The following is an 18,374-nucleotide window of genomic DNA, read 5'->3' as shown; positions in this document are numbered from 1 at the left end:
CGGTCTGATGCTTATCTAACGTTATAGGACCACCCAATAACCAGACCCCACCTGCACTGATACCATTTTAATGACTTTTTTTACATATTCTTTCCTTTGTGTTGTAAACAGATAACTCACATACCTATGCCTTAAATTTAGCCCTAGCCTCAACTCACGTTTGCAGCGGCTCTTACTGCCTATGGGTCCTGTCCCCATGCAGCAGCAGCAGCAGCTCTGACTGCCCATGGGTCCCGTCCTCATGCTATTCCACACTATTCTCTAAATAAAAGAGCACTACTGCCAGACCTTGAGAGTCCAAGAAATCTTTCTTTCAGCTCCTCGGCTCACCAAGCCCACATCATTTTGAGAACAGGACCATGGGTCTCCACCAGGGCTTCATGACCCCCTGCCAAGCTTTGGGTGAGTGTCCCTCTTGGAGGTGCAGGCAGGGCAGCTTTTGCCCACAGCCGTGGCCCCCAGCATCTGCCTAAAGATGCTTGAGTCTGGTCCCAACCCCCACCCTGTGCCAGCCTGACCATGCAGGACAAGCAGCTTCCAGGCTTGTGAGCAGGATTCAAAAGGTCACCTGGGTGAGTGTCTCCAGCATGCTTGGCGAGGAGGGAGAGGACAGAAGAAGCTCAAGTTCACGGGTCACAAACTTCAGTTTCTACAAGAGGGGGGCTGGTAACATAAATGAGTCCAAAGGCCAGGGAGGGAGAGGTATGGCCCATGAAAGGTGACAGCCATAGCTCACAAGAAGCCACCTCACTGTGTATGATACACGAACTTGGTAAAAATTAGTTTTAAATGATACAAAAGAGTCAAGAGTCAGTGCCACAATCTCTTCTGAGCACTGTTGCGGTTTGGGAGAAGTTTTCCTCTGAAAGATGGTGGGCGAGCTATTCCTGAGTCAGACAGCAGGTGGCGCTCAAACCAGAAAATTAGAAAAAGGGAACCAGGGAGAGTTACTTAACTCATTTCCAGTAACTTCTCCCTCCTCCCCCCAGGGCCCTCTCCAGCCCCACTTCCTGTTTCACGGCCTGGGCCAAGTCCTCTCAAGTCCCAGATGTCCGGTTCCAGATGCCTGTTCTCAGAGTGGGGGAACCATCTCTGGGGAAGCCCCCACTCCACAAGCTGTCCAGGCAAGATGTGAGTGTGCTGTGGAGAGGTCTGGAGGAGAGGAAGAGGGTGGGGAGAGGGAGGGGGGCCCAGGGGCATATGTACACACACACGCCCACACACACACACACGCAGAGCCAGTTAATGCAGAGGGGAACTGGAATTTGCCTGTGCCTCTAGCAGCCTTCCCTAGAGGGTGGTCAGGCTCAATGCTGTGAGCCAGGAAACTGGCATATTTTAACTGTCCCTCGCTTGTACCATTGCTCCCTCGGATCCCAGGGTGGGAGTGGGGTTTGCTGAAGAAGAAAGCAGCCCCCTACTTTGGATGAGATTCTCCAGGGAGACGAGCAGTAGTGGAAAACTCAGGTCCAAGCTCAGGCTGACCAGGAGGCTGAAGGAATTGGGGTGAGGAGATGCAATAGGGAGTAGCCAGGAGGTGCCCAGGCCTCAAGGGCTGAAGCCACAGCTGCTAAGTGCCTTTGCCAGACCTCTCGATCCTTTAGTATTGTTTGCCCCCACACTTCATATTTCCTCAAGCCTCGGTCCATGGCTGTGTGGACTCATCTTGCCCTCCCCCACCCACAGGTGGTGGCTGCTCCTCTGGGGAGTCCTCCAGGCTTGCCCCACACAGGGCTCCGTGCTCTTGGCCCAGCAGTTACCCCAGAAGCTGACATCCCCTGGGTACCCAGAGCCCTACCTCAAAGGCCAACAGAGCTCCATTGACATCAAGGCTCCAGAGGGCTTTGCCGTGAGGCTCGTCTTCCAAGACTTTGACCTGGAGCCATCCCAGGACTGTGAGCGGGACTCTGTCACAGTGAGCTGGGGTGGGGGTCCTGGAGGGAGTCTGGGGAGGGAGCCTCCTGGCCTGGAGCCCAGGGGCAGTGGGATGTGGCTATGCCCTGAATTACAGACGATGGATGGAGAGTCAGGGGCACAGGGCAGGCTTACCTAGGAGGCGAGGGTCTAGGCCAGTGCACAGCCTCCCACCGGCCACCCTGTCCCTGCCTGTGCCAGGCCCCACAGAGCAAAGGAGAGGGCAGCAGGACAGGCACTGCCTTTGAAGCCTTACAAAGGGATACACAAATGCTGCAAATCCCTACAGTAGAAAAGCGAGGACTCACACATCAGTTTTAAAAATACACCATCAAGCATCTATTGAGTGCCTGTTCTGTCAGGTTAGGAAGCTGGGCATAAAAAGTAACAAAAGAACAGATAACTGTTCGAGTTTACTTAGAGGAGCTATCGCAAAACTTGACATAACTGGGGCATTATTCAGAATAAGGACACTTTAAAAACAGTACTTTACATTATCTTTTGGTTTAAATTTTATTTATATCAAAATAATACACGTACATAGTTTTTTTCTTTTAATTGGAGTACTACAAGGCTTATAATGAAAAACAGCGGTCTCCAGCCTACACCTCCCATCGCATGGCTACTCCCCAGGGGCAACTGTTTACAATTCACGTAGCTGTTTCATCTGGTATTCATTTTCACATGTATAAATGACATTGTCAATGCAAAACGCAAATAATCCATAACCAATCTATAAATCAAAATTGGGGTAAGTTTATTCTGAGCCAAAATGTGAGGACCATGTAGCCTGGGGCCTTCCTTCCCCATTGAATGAGCCCATCTGGCCTTAAAGAGAGGGAGATTGGCAACAGGTGTTAACTCACTGTGAATCCTTCCCCACATCCAAGGGAAACTCAGGGTGCAGTGTTTTAGCCATCCAGGCAGTACCCAAGGCCAGAGATTTGTTTCACATAACCATTGAGTTCCATTAGGAGACACCCAATAAATGCCTGGCCTTCAAGACCAGTCTTCCAAATTAATCACTTTCTTTAAGTATGATAGTATTCCAAAACCTTAAATGGAACAACTATAAAATAGTATACAGTTTAAGGATAACACAGGTTTAAGTGAGGGGATATAAGGTTGGGAATACAGGCCTGGTCTGGAGTCTTGGGACAGCTGTCTACCACAGATGCCGTCTTCTTCTCATCCTGACGTGGTCCTTTTCAACAGGCTGCAAAGACTCTTTTATGTGATGTCTCTTCTGATAAACAAATTCTCCAGGTTATAGTCCATGATCCTTAAGGTCTGGGAGTTCTCTGTGAAACAATTAGCTACCAATCTTTCATTTCTTTTAAGCATTTCAATAAGACCCTGACAACAATGTAATATATCCCTTAAGCAAAGTTGGTTCTTCATCTAATTGTACAGGCTGTTTTATTATTATTTCAAAAGGAGACAGCCAATGTTTACAAAAAGTATAGATCTAAGATTAAGGAGCACTAGCAGAAGAGCTTTTGGCCATAAGAGAGTTACTGCTTTTGAAAGCTTTGCCAATTGAGTTTTGTTTGTGCCTTTAGTTCTTTCCATCAATCCTGGGGATCGGGGATGGTAGGCGCAGTGGAAATCCTGCATTATTGGCCAAATATTACAAATAGATTTGGTTATTTGTCTGGTGAAATGAGTTCCCCAGTCACTGTGTAACTCAGTAGGAATTCCTCAAACAGGAACTATCCTTTTCAATAATAATTTAGCTAAAGCTGTCGCTCTTCTGCAAGGAAAGGCCTCAACAAAATGTGAGAACATACATATCATTACAAGACATATTCATCCTTGAGATGGTGACATTTGGCCAAAGCCCAATTGTAATACCTCAAAGGGTCCCTTAGGAAGGGAACAGAGGCCTAATGACTCATGAAGTGGTTTTCCTAGATTATATCTTGGGCATATAGCACAACAAGTATAGGCTATATGAGCTACTCTGGGAGAAAGTTTCCAAAAGTTTTTCCCTTTTTGTTGCCACCTTTATATATACATATTTTTTCTTCCATGGCAATTTCTTGAGCCTATAGAAGGAAATCTTTTACTGGGTTAGCAGAGTTAATAGAAAGTAGCAGGCATTCTTGAGGCTGTACAGCATATCCAGCTTGATAACATCTTTGCTTATCTTTTAAGCAAGACCGATTTGTAAACCAAATTAACTAATAGAATGCAGTCATGGTCTTCTCCCCTTGTGATGTTGGAAGCAAGGGAGCAGGCTTAAAATAGTGAATAATATTTACCTACACAATATAACCTAAGTAGGTTTATCATCATGTACTTGACAATGCTTCCCATGCAATTTAGCACCAAACAAGCCTGATTAGTATCCCTCCCTTATAGGAAGAGAGAACAAATTTCTTTGAGAAGTCCTAGGGCCCTCTGAAAATTCTCAAAGAATGTCAAATAAAGACTTCATTTAGAATATGAATTATTGAGAGCTTGACAAAAATATCAAAAGATTTTAAAACACATTTAAACAAGATCAAGGGGTTGCTGATCTTGTCACCGTAAAACAAGAGTAACTGAAAAAGTCCTTCATAATAATATTTAACCAAAGTGACAACAGAAACAGTCAAAATCCTTAATAGCGAGAACTCAGTCTTTTTTAACATAGGAAATTATTTTAATAAAACACAGATCTTCTGTCTTTTAGGTAAACTTACTCAAAGGAAAAACTTTTGATAGCTTCTTTATCAAGAACAGACTGAGTTGAAGAAAATTATCCTTTTAAGAGAGAAAGCCAAATTTTAACTTTGCATCAGTTTACTTTTGATATTAAACCTTATTCACTTAATTAGATTTATTGTAATCTTAGCTTTAATCGTTAATCTTGACCATGTACAACATTCCTCAGGGTTTTACTTCCACCAACCTTCTGTCACTTTCTTTTACATTCAAAATTTGTCCCATGCCCTTCTGTTTTTCTTCCTAGTACTTTAGGACAAATTTATCTTTCTTAACCAAACAAAAATATTTCCAATCTTTATACCTTTTGACTGAAAACTTACACCTTACTCTGAATACAAATATGTTTTTCTTATTAATTTCTGGTAGCTTTAATAACATATATTTGAATTTTTAACCCTTAAAACCTTAATTTTTAGTGAAAACTAAGAAGTGAGCAATTATAAACCACTTTTACATTAGCATTCTGTGGTTTGGCAATTTATAAATACCTTTTAAGACATGTTTAATAATACACTTAAACACCTTTTAGTTTTTCTGTAATAAGAAGCCAGAAGTAGATAAACTTATATTTAGTAATTAGTGTCCAACAGTCTATCTTATTTAGAGATGATCTAGATATTTAATGACTCTTTATCATTTAAATTAGCCTAGCAAACTTCAAAGTTTCCAGTTACCAGAGAGATTCTGGAAGCTCGTTTAAGTCTGTTCATGGTAACACATAATTATTGTTAGACTTTCACCCAAGTCATTCTCACTTCTGTTTAGTTACTTGTTCTCAATCATCATTTAGATTGCCTATAAGACTTGATGAGACTTAGACAAAATTAGCCATCATTTTAAGTTATTGTTTTTGTTAACCAGTTTTGTAAGAGAGAACATCAGCTTATTTGACCGAGAAACAGAATAAAGGCCGCGTGTCTGTATGATATCCAAAGCTGAAAGCTCTGAGGGCAGGCCTGTTTTAATCAAACCAACAAACTTAAACAAGCTTTCATTTACCAAAGATTATTTCATATCATGTTAACTTAAAAGACATTTGGGTTAGTTGCATTTAGAAAAATTTTTGTAAGCACTTACTTTAAGTCAGTTGAATGGAGCGCTTTAGAAATCGTACCATCCGGGGGTAAAATGCCACACATTTATAACATACATATATAGACACACACATAAACAACAGACAGAAACAACAAAGATTTTCCTTAGATTGCTGGGCTACCGTGTTCTCATAGCAGACCTCAGCAGAAAAACTTGTTTTCCCAGGTTCTTTTTTTCTCTTTCTTTTTTCGGCTTTAGGAATCTGGCTTGGGAATATCCCCTTTTGTTAAGCAATTGCAGTCACAACATGAAGCCAACTCAAGTTCCGAGGAGAGGCTGTCCATTTGGGAACTGATTGGGCTTTTTTAGAAGCTCGATTTCCCACTTCTCTTTCAATTCTGTTTTGTTATAAAGTCCAAACAACTTCTAAGGACAGTGTAATGGGTCAGAAAATGTGCTGCTTACGTGCGTCGGTTTCTCCCGCCGGCAGTCTAAAACCACCTTGGGGGCTCGGAGCATCTGGGTGACCAGCCCTTATGTGTGTGTCCCAGACGAGCCTGTGATTAATTAACGTGAATGAGAGTGGAGTTCCCTATGGGACCACTACACATCACAAGGATTGATCCTCTGACACTCCCGCTGAGGTCCTCAGTTGCCTGAGAATGCCTTTTCAGCCAGGAGGAGAGTGTCCCTTTTCTCTGGAGCTGAACACGTTCAGTCTCTCATTTCTCTATCAAGCAGTTTGTTCAGACTTTATAAACACAGTTCTTTCCAATTTAAAGTCAAATTAAAAAGGTCAGCCTGCCCCATTCACTCCAATGTTCCCTCTAGGCTCCCCTGGCCTAGGAATTCCCCACAGGTTTCTCTTTCCTAGGAACTCCCCCTAGCTTACTCTGGCTAGGATATGTACCGGTACCCCCTTAAGACACCTAGTCTTAAGACCTTAACCAGCTCATATAAACTCTTGGACCATCAACTTAAAATAAGGAGGTCTAGCTTTCAGGAGAACTCACCAGGGTCACCTGAAGAATGCGGTGATCTGGGGAGGCTCAATGGGCCCTTATTGGTACCAAATGCCAGTGCAGTGTAGATTCCCAGTGGTCTCGGATGGGTTTCTCTGAAATCCTGCTGTGACTACACCAAGAAATGTTGATACAAATAATCCATAACCAATCTATAAATCAAAATTGGGGTGAGTTTATTCTGAGCCAAAATGTGAGGACCATATAGCCCAGGGCCATCCTTCCCCATGGAAGGAAGGGCACCAAAGAAGTGGGATGTACAGAGTGGTTATATACCCTCAAAGAACATATTTCACATATGATTGAAATGTCCCTTTTACAATAGTCATGAGACTGCCCTGTCTCACATCACAGTGATTGATGGACACAGCAGGTAGCAGATCTGCAATCTTGGTGGACACAGCAGGGTGGCAGGTCTGTTGTCTCAAGCTGGGTGGTCACAGGTGAGTGCAGCAATCAGTTCCTAGCCTAGGGAGAGATGCTTACCCTTAAGGAAATGCCAATGTGGGGGGAAGTTGCACCTTTATCTTAAGGCCATTTGTTCTTGCCTTTGGGACATAGCAAATGCTTAAAGCAGATGTACAATGCATGCTCAATGGCCATGTCAGGTCCTTTTGGAAAAACAAAATCAGGCCGAATTAGGTTTACACCAAATGGCTTCCTCATTTACTCCAATATACCATATTGCTTGCCATTTTTATTTATCAACGTGCCTTTTCTGTTTTGGGAGGGGGTTTTTATGTATTGTCTGTTAACTTCCACCTGCAGAAGATGGGATGAGCTTTATCTCTCTCAGACCTTCACCCCCCACATTTCCCCTCCCCCATCCTCCCAGTTTATTTATATTATCATTTTTAGTTGAATCTATATTTATTATTTACATTATTGACTTTAAAGTATTCACATATGAGCACATGGTGTACAATAATTATATTTCCTTTCTTCTCCAACTTTTGGGTTTCCCAGGAGTCAATAATTGCATGGAGTTCTGTGGGGTTTTTGTTTGTTTTTGTTTTGATTTTTAGTTTGCTTAATTCTCTCTGTAACTAATCCCCCCAAACGCTTAGCCAGGAGAGTAAATCTCTTCCCGACATGTTCAAGTAGAACCCGCAGTCTCTCCATCCTCCTTTGTATTCCAATTGGTGGCATCCCACCTGAGGTCTCCTGATGATTTGTCTTCAGTCTGAGCTCTTTGCCCTCTGAGCCTGCACACATCTGAGCAGTCCCCTCCCTCCCATTGTGGGCATTGCCTCTACCTGCCCTGGGTTGGAACTGAATCCCCTATCAGTCTCTTTCCGGCTTTACTCCCTCATTTTGGAGGAGCACATTATCCTCAGAAAGAGCATGAGGGAATACATTTTAGAGGATCTCACGGACCCCTAAATGTCTTTGTTCTGCCCTCACAGTTGATGGACAGTTGGTCTGGGTTGCATTCTAGGTTGGACGTCATTTTGCTCTCAGAATCTTGGTGACCCTGTCTTCTGGCTCTAGTGTTGTTAAGTCTTGTCGATGAAAATAATCCATAACCAATCTATAAATGAAAATTTGGGTGAGTTTATTCTGAGCTAAAATCTGAGGCCCGGGGCCCGGGGCCTTTCTTCCTGCACACCGAGAAGTGGCATGCACAGAATGGTTATATACCCCGAAACAGGATGTTTCACATATGATTGAAATGTCCCTTTTACAATAGTCACTCTGTTGGCACAGTGATTGATGGACACAGCAGGTAGCAGATCTGCCGTCTTGGTGGACACAGCAGGGTGGCAGGTCTGTTGTCTCAAGCTGGGTGGTCACAGGTGAGCTGGGTGGTCACAGGTGAGCACAGCAATCAGTTCCTAGCCTAGGGAGAGATGCTTATCCTTAAGGAAATGCCAGTGTAGGGGGAAGTTGCGCCTTTATCTTAAGGCCATTTGTTCTTGCCATAGTAAATGTTTAAAGCAGATATACAATGCATGCTCAATGGCCACAGTCTGGCCCTTTTGGAAAAAAAGTCAGGCCAAACTAGGTTTATACCAAATGGCTTCCTCATATACTCCAATATATACTATTGCTTGCCGTTTCTATTTGTCAGTCTGATGCCACTATGATTCCTGATCCTTAGTGTTTTCTCTCTAGAATTTTTGGAATATTTCCCTTATTACCAGTACTCTAAACTTTCATTGTGATGTGCCTTGATGTGGGTTGTTTCTAATCCAGGGACTTTTTAAAGCTAGTCCTTCAATTTTGGGAATGTTCTTGTATTGGTTTTTTTTTTAATGATTTTTTAATGATTTTAATGAAATCATTTTTTAATGTTTTTTTAAGTAGAAGAATGACTTCTGCTTTCTTTATTTTCTCTTTCTGGAACTCCCCTAATTTAGCTGTTGTACATTCTGGACTGATTCTTTCGTTTTCTTGTCCATTCTGTTCTGTTTTCCATCTCTTTGTCTTTTTGTTCCACTTTCTGGAAGAATCCCTCATTTTAAATACCAATTTTTTTACCTTTTTTTTGTTTGAGAAAGATTAGCCCTGAGCTAACATCTACCGCCAAGCCTCCTTCTTTTGCTGAGGAAGATTGGCCCTGAGCTAACATCTGTGCCCATCTTCCTCTATTTTATATGTGGGATGCCTGCCACAGCATGGCTTGATGAGCAGTCTAGGTCTGTGCCCAGGATCCGAACTGGCGAACCCTGGGCCAGCAAAGCGGAGCATGCAAACTTAACTGCTGCCCCAGGGGGCAGGCTCCTAAATACCAATTTTTTAATTAACTTTTTTTCTGATAACATACTTTTTTATGTCTAAAGACTCATTCTTATTTTCTAAATGTGCCTTTTTATAGACTTTTGTTCTTCTTTCATAGAGGCAATACTTACTCTTTTCCTTCTATTGGGATTACTTTAAAACGTTTCTTCTGTGCCCTGTGTTATTTCTACTTCTTCAAGTCCCTTTTTACTGTTCCCTTGTTTTGGTCTCTGCTTTCCATATTAGAGACTTTCTCACAATGTCTGACAATTCTTAGCTGGCCATTCCTATTTAAGAGTGAAGTACTAGAATGGCATTGGGTGCTATGTGTGGATAGCTAAAACTTGTGAAACAACAGGTTTGAAAATAGGGTTACCAACAAGGTGACCTAGATGTGCTATGGGGGGGCCTCCCAAATGCCAACATGAGGAAGTATTTTCTTTGGGGACAGCCAATCTCAAAGAGGAATGCTCTGGTCGCCTGCTCAGGGTTGCCAGCATTCTGGTAAACAAGCAGGGGAGGGCCCCTCACTGTTTGATGTGTAGACTTTCACCTAATCCCTGTTTTCAGTGCCAGCCTTCAGCCCCTCTGTCAAGTGGACTGGGGGACCCCAAGTCCAGGGTTTCTGGCTCACACTCAGGTCTCCTGCAAGGGTGAGCCAGAGGGAGTTGTCTGGATGCACAGGGTTCTGAGGCCTTACTACATAGGCTCTCTGTCTGTCATCCTCATCCTCGGGGGTTCCCGGTTACCCCAATTTCTGAAACTTTCCAGGGTTCTGTGATGAGAAGCTGCTTTCTTTATGTTGGCTTCCACCTTTGCAGACTCAGGTTGCCTCTTGTCCATCTCCATTCCACCTTCCAAAATGTTGACATCTCTCATCTGCTGTCATCCCCTCTCACTTTTTTATCCTTGATCATGTACACCATTTTATCCCTTTGCTGTCACATTAGAGGGAGTTGAGGTGAGAAAGGAGATAAATGCATGTATTTATTCCTTCAGATTCAACTGGAAGTCAGGACTATATTCAATTCAGCCTATGTCTGTTGAGCACCCACCGTGAGCCCTGTTCTTCTCAGTCATGGGCGGTTTTAATCCCAGCCTGACGCTTCCCTTGTCATCGAGAGAGTTCAAGCTCAGGAACAGGATTCTTCTCCCTCTCTGCTGCCAGAGCAAGTCACACACACACACACACACACACCTTGAATGCAGAATTCAACACACTAGTCTAGTTCATTTTTTACTTGGCAGTATCCTCAGCCAGACTGGGGCCTCCTCAGTAGCAGGACTCTGTCTTAGTCATATCTGGATCCCCAGCACCTAGCACAGGGTCTCACACACAGAATGGAATCAATAACTGTTTGTCGAAGGAATAAATGAAAGAATGAATGAAATCCAAGCTTGCCATGAGTGTAGGACACACACAGAATGAATTTTGAATGAGCAGGTATTTAGTATCATCCTCACCACTGCTCTTTGTGCAGATACTGGAGAGCAGCATTGGACGTGATGTTGTCCTGGCTGGAAGAGGCTGCACAGACCATTTTATAGGAGAGGAAACTGAGATGTGGGGTGGTTAGGGAATTCCTCATGTCACACAGGGAGTTAGGAGCAAAGTCTAGAATTTAACACAGGGCTTTTAACTTTCAGTCAGTGTTCATTCTACTCGGCTAGACTCCTAAGTGATTTTATTTAGCCAACAACTCATGAGGAAGGATAAAAAGAAAACTGGAGGGTTTTACAACCAAGTAGATCAGTAAAGGACAGTTTCCTAGAGCAAAATGCTTCTTCTCCAAGAGGTAGGCCTCATAAATATGGGCTCAAATTTGTTGATGTTCTAAGGAAAAAAAAACAGTCTTGTGATGTGCCCAAGCAAGGCATTTGGGGTGACTAGGAAATTTTATTCATACTACCTTTTTCCCTGTTAATGTGATCACAGTGAAATGGGCTGATGGAGTCATGAAGGAATTTGAGTCTTTGGGAGAATGAGGGAATGAAGAACTAGCAAGAACCCAGGATAAGTGGATCAATATGAAAATCAGAAATAAAATGAGCTGAGCAGTGAGCTGTGTGCCCAGAATAGAGATTAAGCAGGGAGCATGGCAGGGGAACCCCTTCCAAGGTGCCCTTCGTTGGGTGGGGGAACCCAAAGAAGGGATTTGAGCAGGGGCAAGGCAGTCAGAAGCGGACTGAAACAGAGATGACCTCCTTAAGAACAATGTAAGTTAAGCAGCAATAGCCAGCGTATCCACACCATGTACATTTTGTGTCCTCAGATTCCCACACCTTGTCGGGGCTTCACTTACAGTTCCTGGGATAAGAGCAGGGACACTCCAAAGAACAAAAACAGGAAAGGCCCAGAACCCCAGAGGCTCAGTCTTTGCAGAGGTCTTAGTGCTTCATAGATGTTGGCCACAGGAAGTTACTCAGAGAAGTGGAGGGCGATGGGGGTGGAGGAAGCCAGATGGGAGTGACTTATCTGTATGTTCATTGATTCAAAGCTATGATGCTATAGGCACCATGTTGGGCATCAGAGACTCAGTGGTGAGCAAAAGACATGTAGTTCCTGCCTTTTTAGAACTTACAATCCAGTGGACTATTTGGGAACCCTGGGGTTCCCAAGGAGCTTCTTGAAAGAAGGTTAATATGGTGGGCTTTATGAGATAATTATGATAGGCTAAAGAAATATATTAGGCATCTGGTCATGTCTCAAAGAAACTTGGGAGTTAGTAATGGAACAGGAAGCTAGTTGAGCAAGACTCCACGAATTAGGCTCCAGAGCCCCAGAGGTGTGCAGACCTTCTAGACAGGGCTAGAGTTCATGCCTACAACACGACACTGTGACCACTTGTGGTGCAGAATCACCCCACACCTGCCGTTCCCCCGCCCCTCCCCTTTCAGATCACAGCCAGTGGGATGGATCCAAGCCGGTTCTGTGGGCAGCAGGGCTCCCCACTGGGCAGCCCCCCTGGTCAGAAGGAGTTTGTGTCCTCGAGCAGTCTGCGGCTGACCTTCCGTGCACCTGCCTCCTCTGAGGACAGGACCACTCACCTCCACAAGGGCTTCCTAGCCCTCTACCAAGCCGTGGGTAAGTGTCCCTCCTGGGGTTGCAGTCTCTGCTCACGGTCATGACCCGTGATATCTTGAAGCAACAAGTGGAAGCTTGAGTGACTGCTGAGGCTCGGGGCTCAGGGACACCTGGGCCCAACCCTACCCTGCCCCAGCACCGTCCCTGCTGGTGAGCGGCCCGGTTAAAGGGGCAGCCATTGCTCAGTTCCAGCAGTTGTTTCCATGCCAATCTACTCGCCTAGCGCTTACAGATCATCTCATTTTTCAAGAGAAGCCAAAAATCTAGATTTTTACGTGAAATTTTAGATTTACAAATGGTAACTCAGAATTTTTGGAAAGATCATACACGCATGTGATAAAAATTTCCAAAAAGAAACAATGTGGTAAAAAGTAAGTCTTCTTCTGATCTCTGGCCCTTAGTCCCTGGCTACCTTGTCGAGAAACCACCCTGTTCTCCATTTCCCAGACATTTTCCCAAAGACTTTCTATGCCATTCAAATATAAATATCGTGGGTGTGTGTGTTGTCTAATATTCACAATGTTTTAAATTTGGCATTTCTCACTCAATGATATATCTTAAAGATCATTCCATATACATATGGCTAGCATTGCCTGATTCTTTTTAATGAGCATATAATATTCCTTTGTTTGCTGCATCATAATGTACTTAATCAGTCCTCCACTGATAGATATTTTACTTCCACAAACAGTACTGCTATGGATAGCCTTGTGTATACATCTTTGAGCACATATATGAGGGTAAATTCTTAGAAATGGAAATGCTAGGTCAAAAACATTTGCAATTTTTTTTTTTAAGATTTTATTTTTTTCCTTTTTCTCCCCAAAGCCCCCCGGTACATAGTTGTATATTCTTCATTGTGGGTCCCTCTAGCTGTGGCATGTGGGATGCTGCCCCAGCTTGGTCTGATGAGCAGTGCCATGTCCGCGCCCAGGATTCGAACCAACAAAACACTGGGCTGCCTGCAGCGGAGCTTGCGAACTTAAGCACTCGGCCACCGGGCCGGCCCCAACATTTGCAATTTTAATTTTGATATTGCCAAATTTCCTCCGAGAAGGTTTTGCTAATTTATGCTCCCACCGATCGATCATGTATGAAAATGCCTGTTTCCCCATACCCTACTTATCACAGTTATTTTCAAATTTTTTTTAGCACTGACAATCTGATCAGTGAAAAATAGTTCAAATGTTTTTAAAACAGAAAACTGTGCAGATCAAACTAAATATGGCCATGGGCCAGAATCAGTCCCTGCGTTGCCCATTTGCAGTTCTGTTCTGGGTCCTAATGCCCACTGTTTTCCTACAGGTATGAACCACAGTCGGCCTATGAGCCAGGCCAATGGGGGCTCTGAGGCCACACACACACCTGGAGACAACCCCTCCAAGATCCAGAACCACTGCCAGGAGCCCTATTATCAGGCAGTGCCAGCAGGTGAGTCCCCACCTACTGGGGAACTGGTTCCTACTTGCCTCGCTCCCACCAAGAGGCCTGAGGCCCTCTGGGCTCCTACTCTTTTGGCCCCACTCCTCCCAGTTCTGAGCCTCTTCCTTTGCCTCCCCTCTTTTCACTCCTCAGGGACTCTCGGCTGCACATCACAGGGCCCCTGGAAGGAGACACAGGACAGCAAAGAGGCTCCTCACTGTGTGCCTGGTGAGTAGTGACCTGCCAGAGGGTCACCAAGGCCGCTTCCCCAGGAAGCCTCAGCTGTACACAGGGCCAGTGGGAGTGGGACAGAGGGGTTAAAGAAAGCCTTAGAATAGAAAGCGGAGAGACAGGCAGATGCGAGGAAGAAAAGGGGAACCAAGAAGGCCCAGAGCAGGAGAGGCAAGGAAGACTGGCCATAGATGATAGCTCAGGGCCAATCTTCCTACAAAAAAAAAAACACCTCCAACTTTCCTGTCCCCCATCCCCTGGCAACCATTAATCTGCCTTCTGGACTTGCCTATTCTGCACATTTCATATCAGTGAAATCATACAATACGTGGCCTTTTGTGTCTCGCTTCTTTCATTTAGCATAATGTCTTCAAGGTTCACCCACATTGTGGCATATATCAGTACTCCATTCCTTTTCCTGGCTGAATAGAATTACACTGTAAGGATATAACACATTTTGTTTATCCATTCATCACTTGATGGACATTTGGGTTGTTTCCACTTTTTGTCTTTTATGGATAATGCTGACATGAGCATCCACGTACAAGTTTCTGTTTGAACATCTGTTTCGGTTCTTTGCAGTATATACCTAGGAGTGGAATTGCTGGGTCATATCATAACTTTATGTTTAACTTTCTGAGGAAGTGCCAAATTGTTTTCCACAATGGTTGCACCATTTTACACTCCCACCAGCAATATACGAGGGTTCAAGTCCACCGTTTTTGAAACCCATTTTTTTGAGTCAAAGTATTGTCTTTAACCCAATCTGAGTAAACTTCTCAGATTTTACTCCTGACCCAAAGAAAGCTCTAGGGGCAGCCTGACTTGTGCTTTAGGAGTGGGCAGAGGGTGGGCGGTACTGGGAGATCTTAAAAGTGGGGAAATGACCCAGAAAACAAAGGCAGGAAGCACTGAGGACAAACTGCTTGTTGCCTCATTTTGCTCAGGGATGGTCCCACCAAGAGTCTAAACAAGTGATTTGAAAATGGCTGAGCAGGCAGGAGGGAGTGCACTTCACAGAAGTGGGTCTTTAATAAACGGCTCTTGCTGTGGCTGCCGGTTTTTCACCCTTTCCTCTCCTCTCCCAGTCTGTGGACGGCCAGTCACTCCCATCACCCACAACCAGGATGTCCTTGGATCTTCCAGAGCTAAGCTGGGCAACTTTCCCTGGCAAGCCTTCACCAGTATCTACGGCCGTGGGGGTGGGGCCCTGCTGGGCGACAGATGGATCCTCACCGCTGCCCACACCATCTACCCCAAGGACAGCATCTTTCCTGGGAAGAACCGGAGCGTGAATGTGTTCCTGGGCCACACAAACATAGATGAGATGCTGAAACTGGGGAACCATCCTGTGCGCCGCGTGGTGGTGCACCCAGACTACCGTCAGAACGAGTCCCACAACTTCAACGGGGACATTGCCCTCCTGGAGCTCCAGCACAGTGTCCCTCTTGGCCCCAGCCTCCTCCCAATCTGTCTGCCTGACAGCGAGACCCTCTACATCAGCGGCTTGTGGGGCTATGTCAGCGGGTTTGGTGTGGAGATGGGCTGGCTAACTACTGAGTTGAAATACTCAAGGCTGCCTGTAGCCCCAAGGGAGGCCTGCAAGGCCTGGCTCCAAGAGAAGCAGAGGACCGAGGTGTTTTCTGACAACATGTTCTGTGTTGGGGATAAGATGCGGCCCCAGAGTGTCTGCCAGGGGGACAGTGGTGGCGTCTATGTGGTTTGGGATGATCGCGTCCATCACTGGGTGGCCACAGGCATCGTATCCTGGGGCATTGGGTGTGGCAAAGGGTACGGCTTCTATACCAAAGTGCTCAACTACATGGACTGGATCAAGGGAGTGATGGACGGGAAGGACTGACCCTGGGGGCACTTGAGCACGGACATCAGCACTGTGGGGGCCCAGACAGGAGACAGGTTGGGAGTGAGGACTGAGCCCTGGGGGGGGGGGGGGGGGGGCAGGCAGTCCCTATTCAGGTCACTGCTGCAGCAATCCACTGTGTGAGAGAAATCCTCCACTCAAGCCCTGCACCACCCAAGACAGGAGGTGGGGTCCCACGGCCCCTCCTCATCCTCTCCCCTCCTGTGCATTTGCACTATGCCCAGAGAAGCCCTGTACACCTAAGGAGTTTCATTTTGAACTTCACCTCCTGCTGACACAGCTTCTTCTGTACTCTCCTGGGAGACAGTCCCCCTCCCATCCCCTGTTCAAGTGGAGCCGGGGGCAAGTGGTCTTAGTTGCATTTCATTTCTGAACCGTCCGTCCCAAAGCCCCTTGAGTTGGTTTCACCATTTACCACAATTCCTAGCTGCAATTATACTAACAGCTCGTTTTTTGTTTTCCATCTTCTGTATACGAGGCACTTCACATTTGTTATTTCATTGACTCCTCACACCAAGTTTGCAAAGGATGTGTTACTATCCACATTTTACAAATGAGGAATCTGAAGCTCAAGGAGAAAAAGTGACTTGCCCTCATCCCACAGCTGATGCAGGACTGCGAGGCCGTGTGCTTTCCAGTACTCCTTGATGCCTCTCCGTTGTCCTCAGGACCTGCTGTATCGCCCATTTCCCCTTCCCAATCCCTACAACCTTTCAGGTTCTCCTGCCCCCGGAGTTCCTGCTGTGATGAACATGACAACACCTGGCCCACACTCCCCTGCTGGCCCCATCCCCTGCAGACACCCCCCCTTGCTCTGGACACGCCGGTCTGTGCCCCCACCACTGAGTGCACTGCTCCACCTTAGAAGGCCAACTCTTGAATTCTTAGTAGGACTTGAGGTGATTGCAAACAAAAGATGCAAATAAAATACAGTTGTTCAAATGGAAATAGAAAATGAATAGCATAAAACAGAGCAAATTTGCTAGCATTGAAGGTCAAGTTAGTCATGTAATTCAAGGTTAAATTTATCTTGAAAAATAGCAGGATTCAAATTTGCACATGCATGTGGTTACTTCTATTTTTTAAACCTATACATAGTACAAAAGACTATTAAAAATACTGTAAAATATTAATCAGAGGTTGTTTTAAGTAGTGTAATTTTGCCTGTTTTGTTTTCCTCTATGCTTCTCTGTTTGCTAAATTCTATTTAATGAGCATATATTTGTTTTACTTTATTTTTATTATTGAAAAAGTGATATGAGTTTCTCCCTGAAAAGGCAAAAAATATATACCTATACATATCTATATGTCTCTATCCATATATCTAGATCTAGATAGACATAGATGATAGAGATGTAGACAGAGATATGGATATAGATATAGATATATCCACAGAGGGAAACGTACCATTAGTTTAAGAAAGAAACCTTTTTTCACCAAAATCGAATCCTAAGAGGAATGAATAACATAACAGACAATGTCTTCAGCACTGGTTTGAAAACAAGCACTTGAGCAATCTTCATATGGCTGTTTCTTCTTTCTATTCTTACTATAAGCCAAGGGTCTAAGACAAGTGTGTAAGGTAAGTTATTTTGAGTGGTTGGGCAGAGTGGAGGTCAAGCTAGGACTAGGCTTCGAGGTCCAGGCTTGTCCCTTTCCAGTCATGTTGTGTGACACCAGGACAGAACTCAGAGTCCCCGGGACAGATGGGGCAGCTTCAGCTAAGACTTACCTTCTTGGACCACCTCCTCCTTACCTGTTAACCTCTGCCATCCTGCCCCTATTATGCACACACAAACACACACACACACACACACACACACACACACACACACTGCTGTCAGGATGCTAATGTGAAATTTGCTAGACAAGATTCCTCTTCTCTCCTGTCTCCTGATCTGTTTTTTATCCTTCTTCCCTATCTTTTCTCTTTCCTGACCCGACAAGGCCATGGATCATGTCATGGACCAGCTCTGCCTCAGATTCATTCCTCAGTCCCAACATACACGCCTGCTAGAGAAACCCTCCAAACTTCGGTTGATCTTGCATGTACCTGCTAACTACGTTCACTGATGACTTGGTCACTGCCTAATGGGGAACTGCCCCATCTTTGTGCATCCTTGCAATCTACTGCCTGGGAAAGTGCCTGTGATATTAAATAGGTCACCCATAAATGGACGAATGAGTGGGTGAATGGGTGGGTGGGTGGAGGAGTGGAGGGATTAATCTAATAGGGGGAGAAGCAGGATAGACTACAAAGGCCTAAGAACTGAGAGGTCTGCTCTGCACCTGAGCCTCCCTATGGAATACCGTGCATCGGGTATTTGAGCCATGGTGAGTTGACGAAGAA

At 44.9% G+C, this 18,374-nt stretch overlaps 1 protein-coding gene across 1 annotated transcript; it reads left to right on the top strand.

The window, feature by feature from the left end:
- Positions 1-344: 344 nt before the first annotated feature.
- Positions 345-17,157, top strand: C1RL (complement C1r subcomponent like). The gene is made up of 7 exons (XM_014866520.3): positions 345-402; positions 990-1,131; positions 1,687-1,915; positions 12,303-12,489; positions 13,795-13,920; positions 14,065-14,139; positions 15,231-17,157. The coding sequence occupies exons 1-7, from the start codon at positions 360-362 to the stop codon at positions 16,001-16,003; spliced, it is 1,575 nt and encodes a 524-aa protein (XP_014722006.3). The 5' UTR covers positions 345-359; the 3' UTR covers positions 16,004-17,157.
- The last annotated feature ends 1,217 nt before the right edge of the window (positions 17,158-18,374 follow it).

Source organism: Equus asinus, chromosome 22 (genome assembly GCF_041296235.1).
Source record: "Equus asinus isolate D_3611 breed Donkey chromosome 22, EquAss-T2T_v2, whole genome shotgun sequence".
NCBI classification, from domain to species: domain Eukaryota; kingdom Metazoa; phylum Chordata; class Mammalia; order Perissodactyla; family Equidae; genus Equus; species Equus asinus.
This window is presented reverse-complemented; position numbering and strand designations above follow the sequence as displayed.

What these genes read in the sequence shown, in the direction of transcription:
- C1RL (XM_014866520.3), top strand. Translation starts at nt 360, where the DNA reads ATGGGTCTCCACCAGGGCTTCATGACCCCCTGCCAAGCTTTGG. An exon ending in AGCCCTCTACCAAGCCGTGG is followed by an intron (nt 12,490 to 13,794) that starts GTAAGTGTCCCT and finishes GTTTTCCTACAG; the next exon opens with GTATGAACCACAGTCGGCCT. An exon ending in GGCTCCTCACTGTGTGCCTG is followed by an intron (nt 14,140 to 15,230) that starts GTGAGTAGTGAC and finishes CTCCTCTCCCAG; the next exon opens with TCTGTGGACGGCCAGTCACT.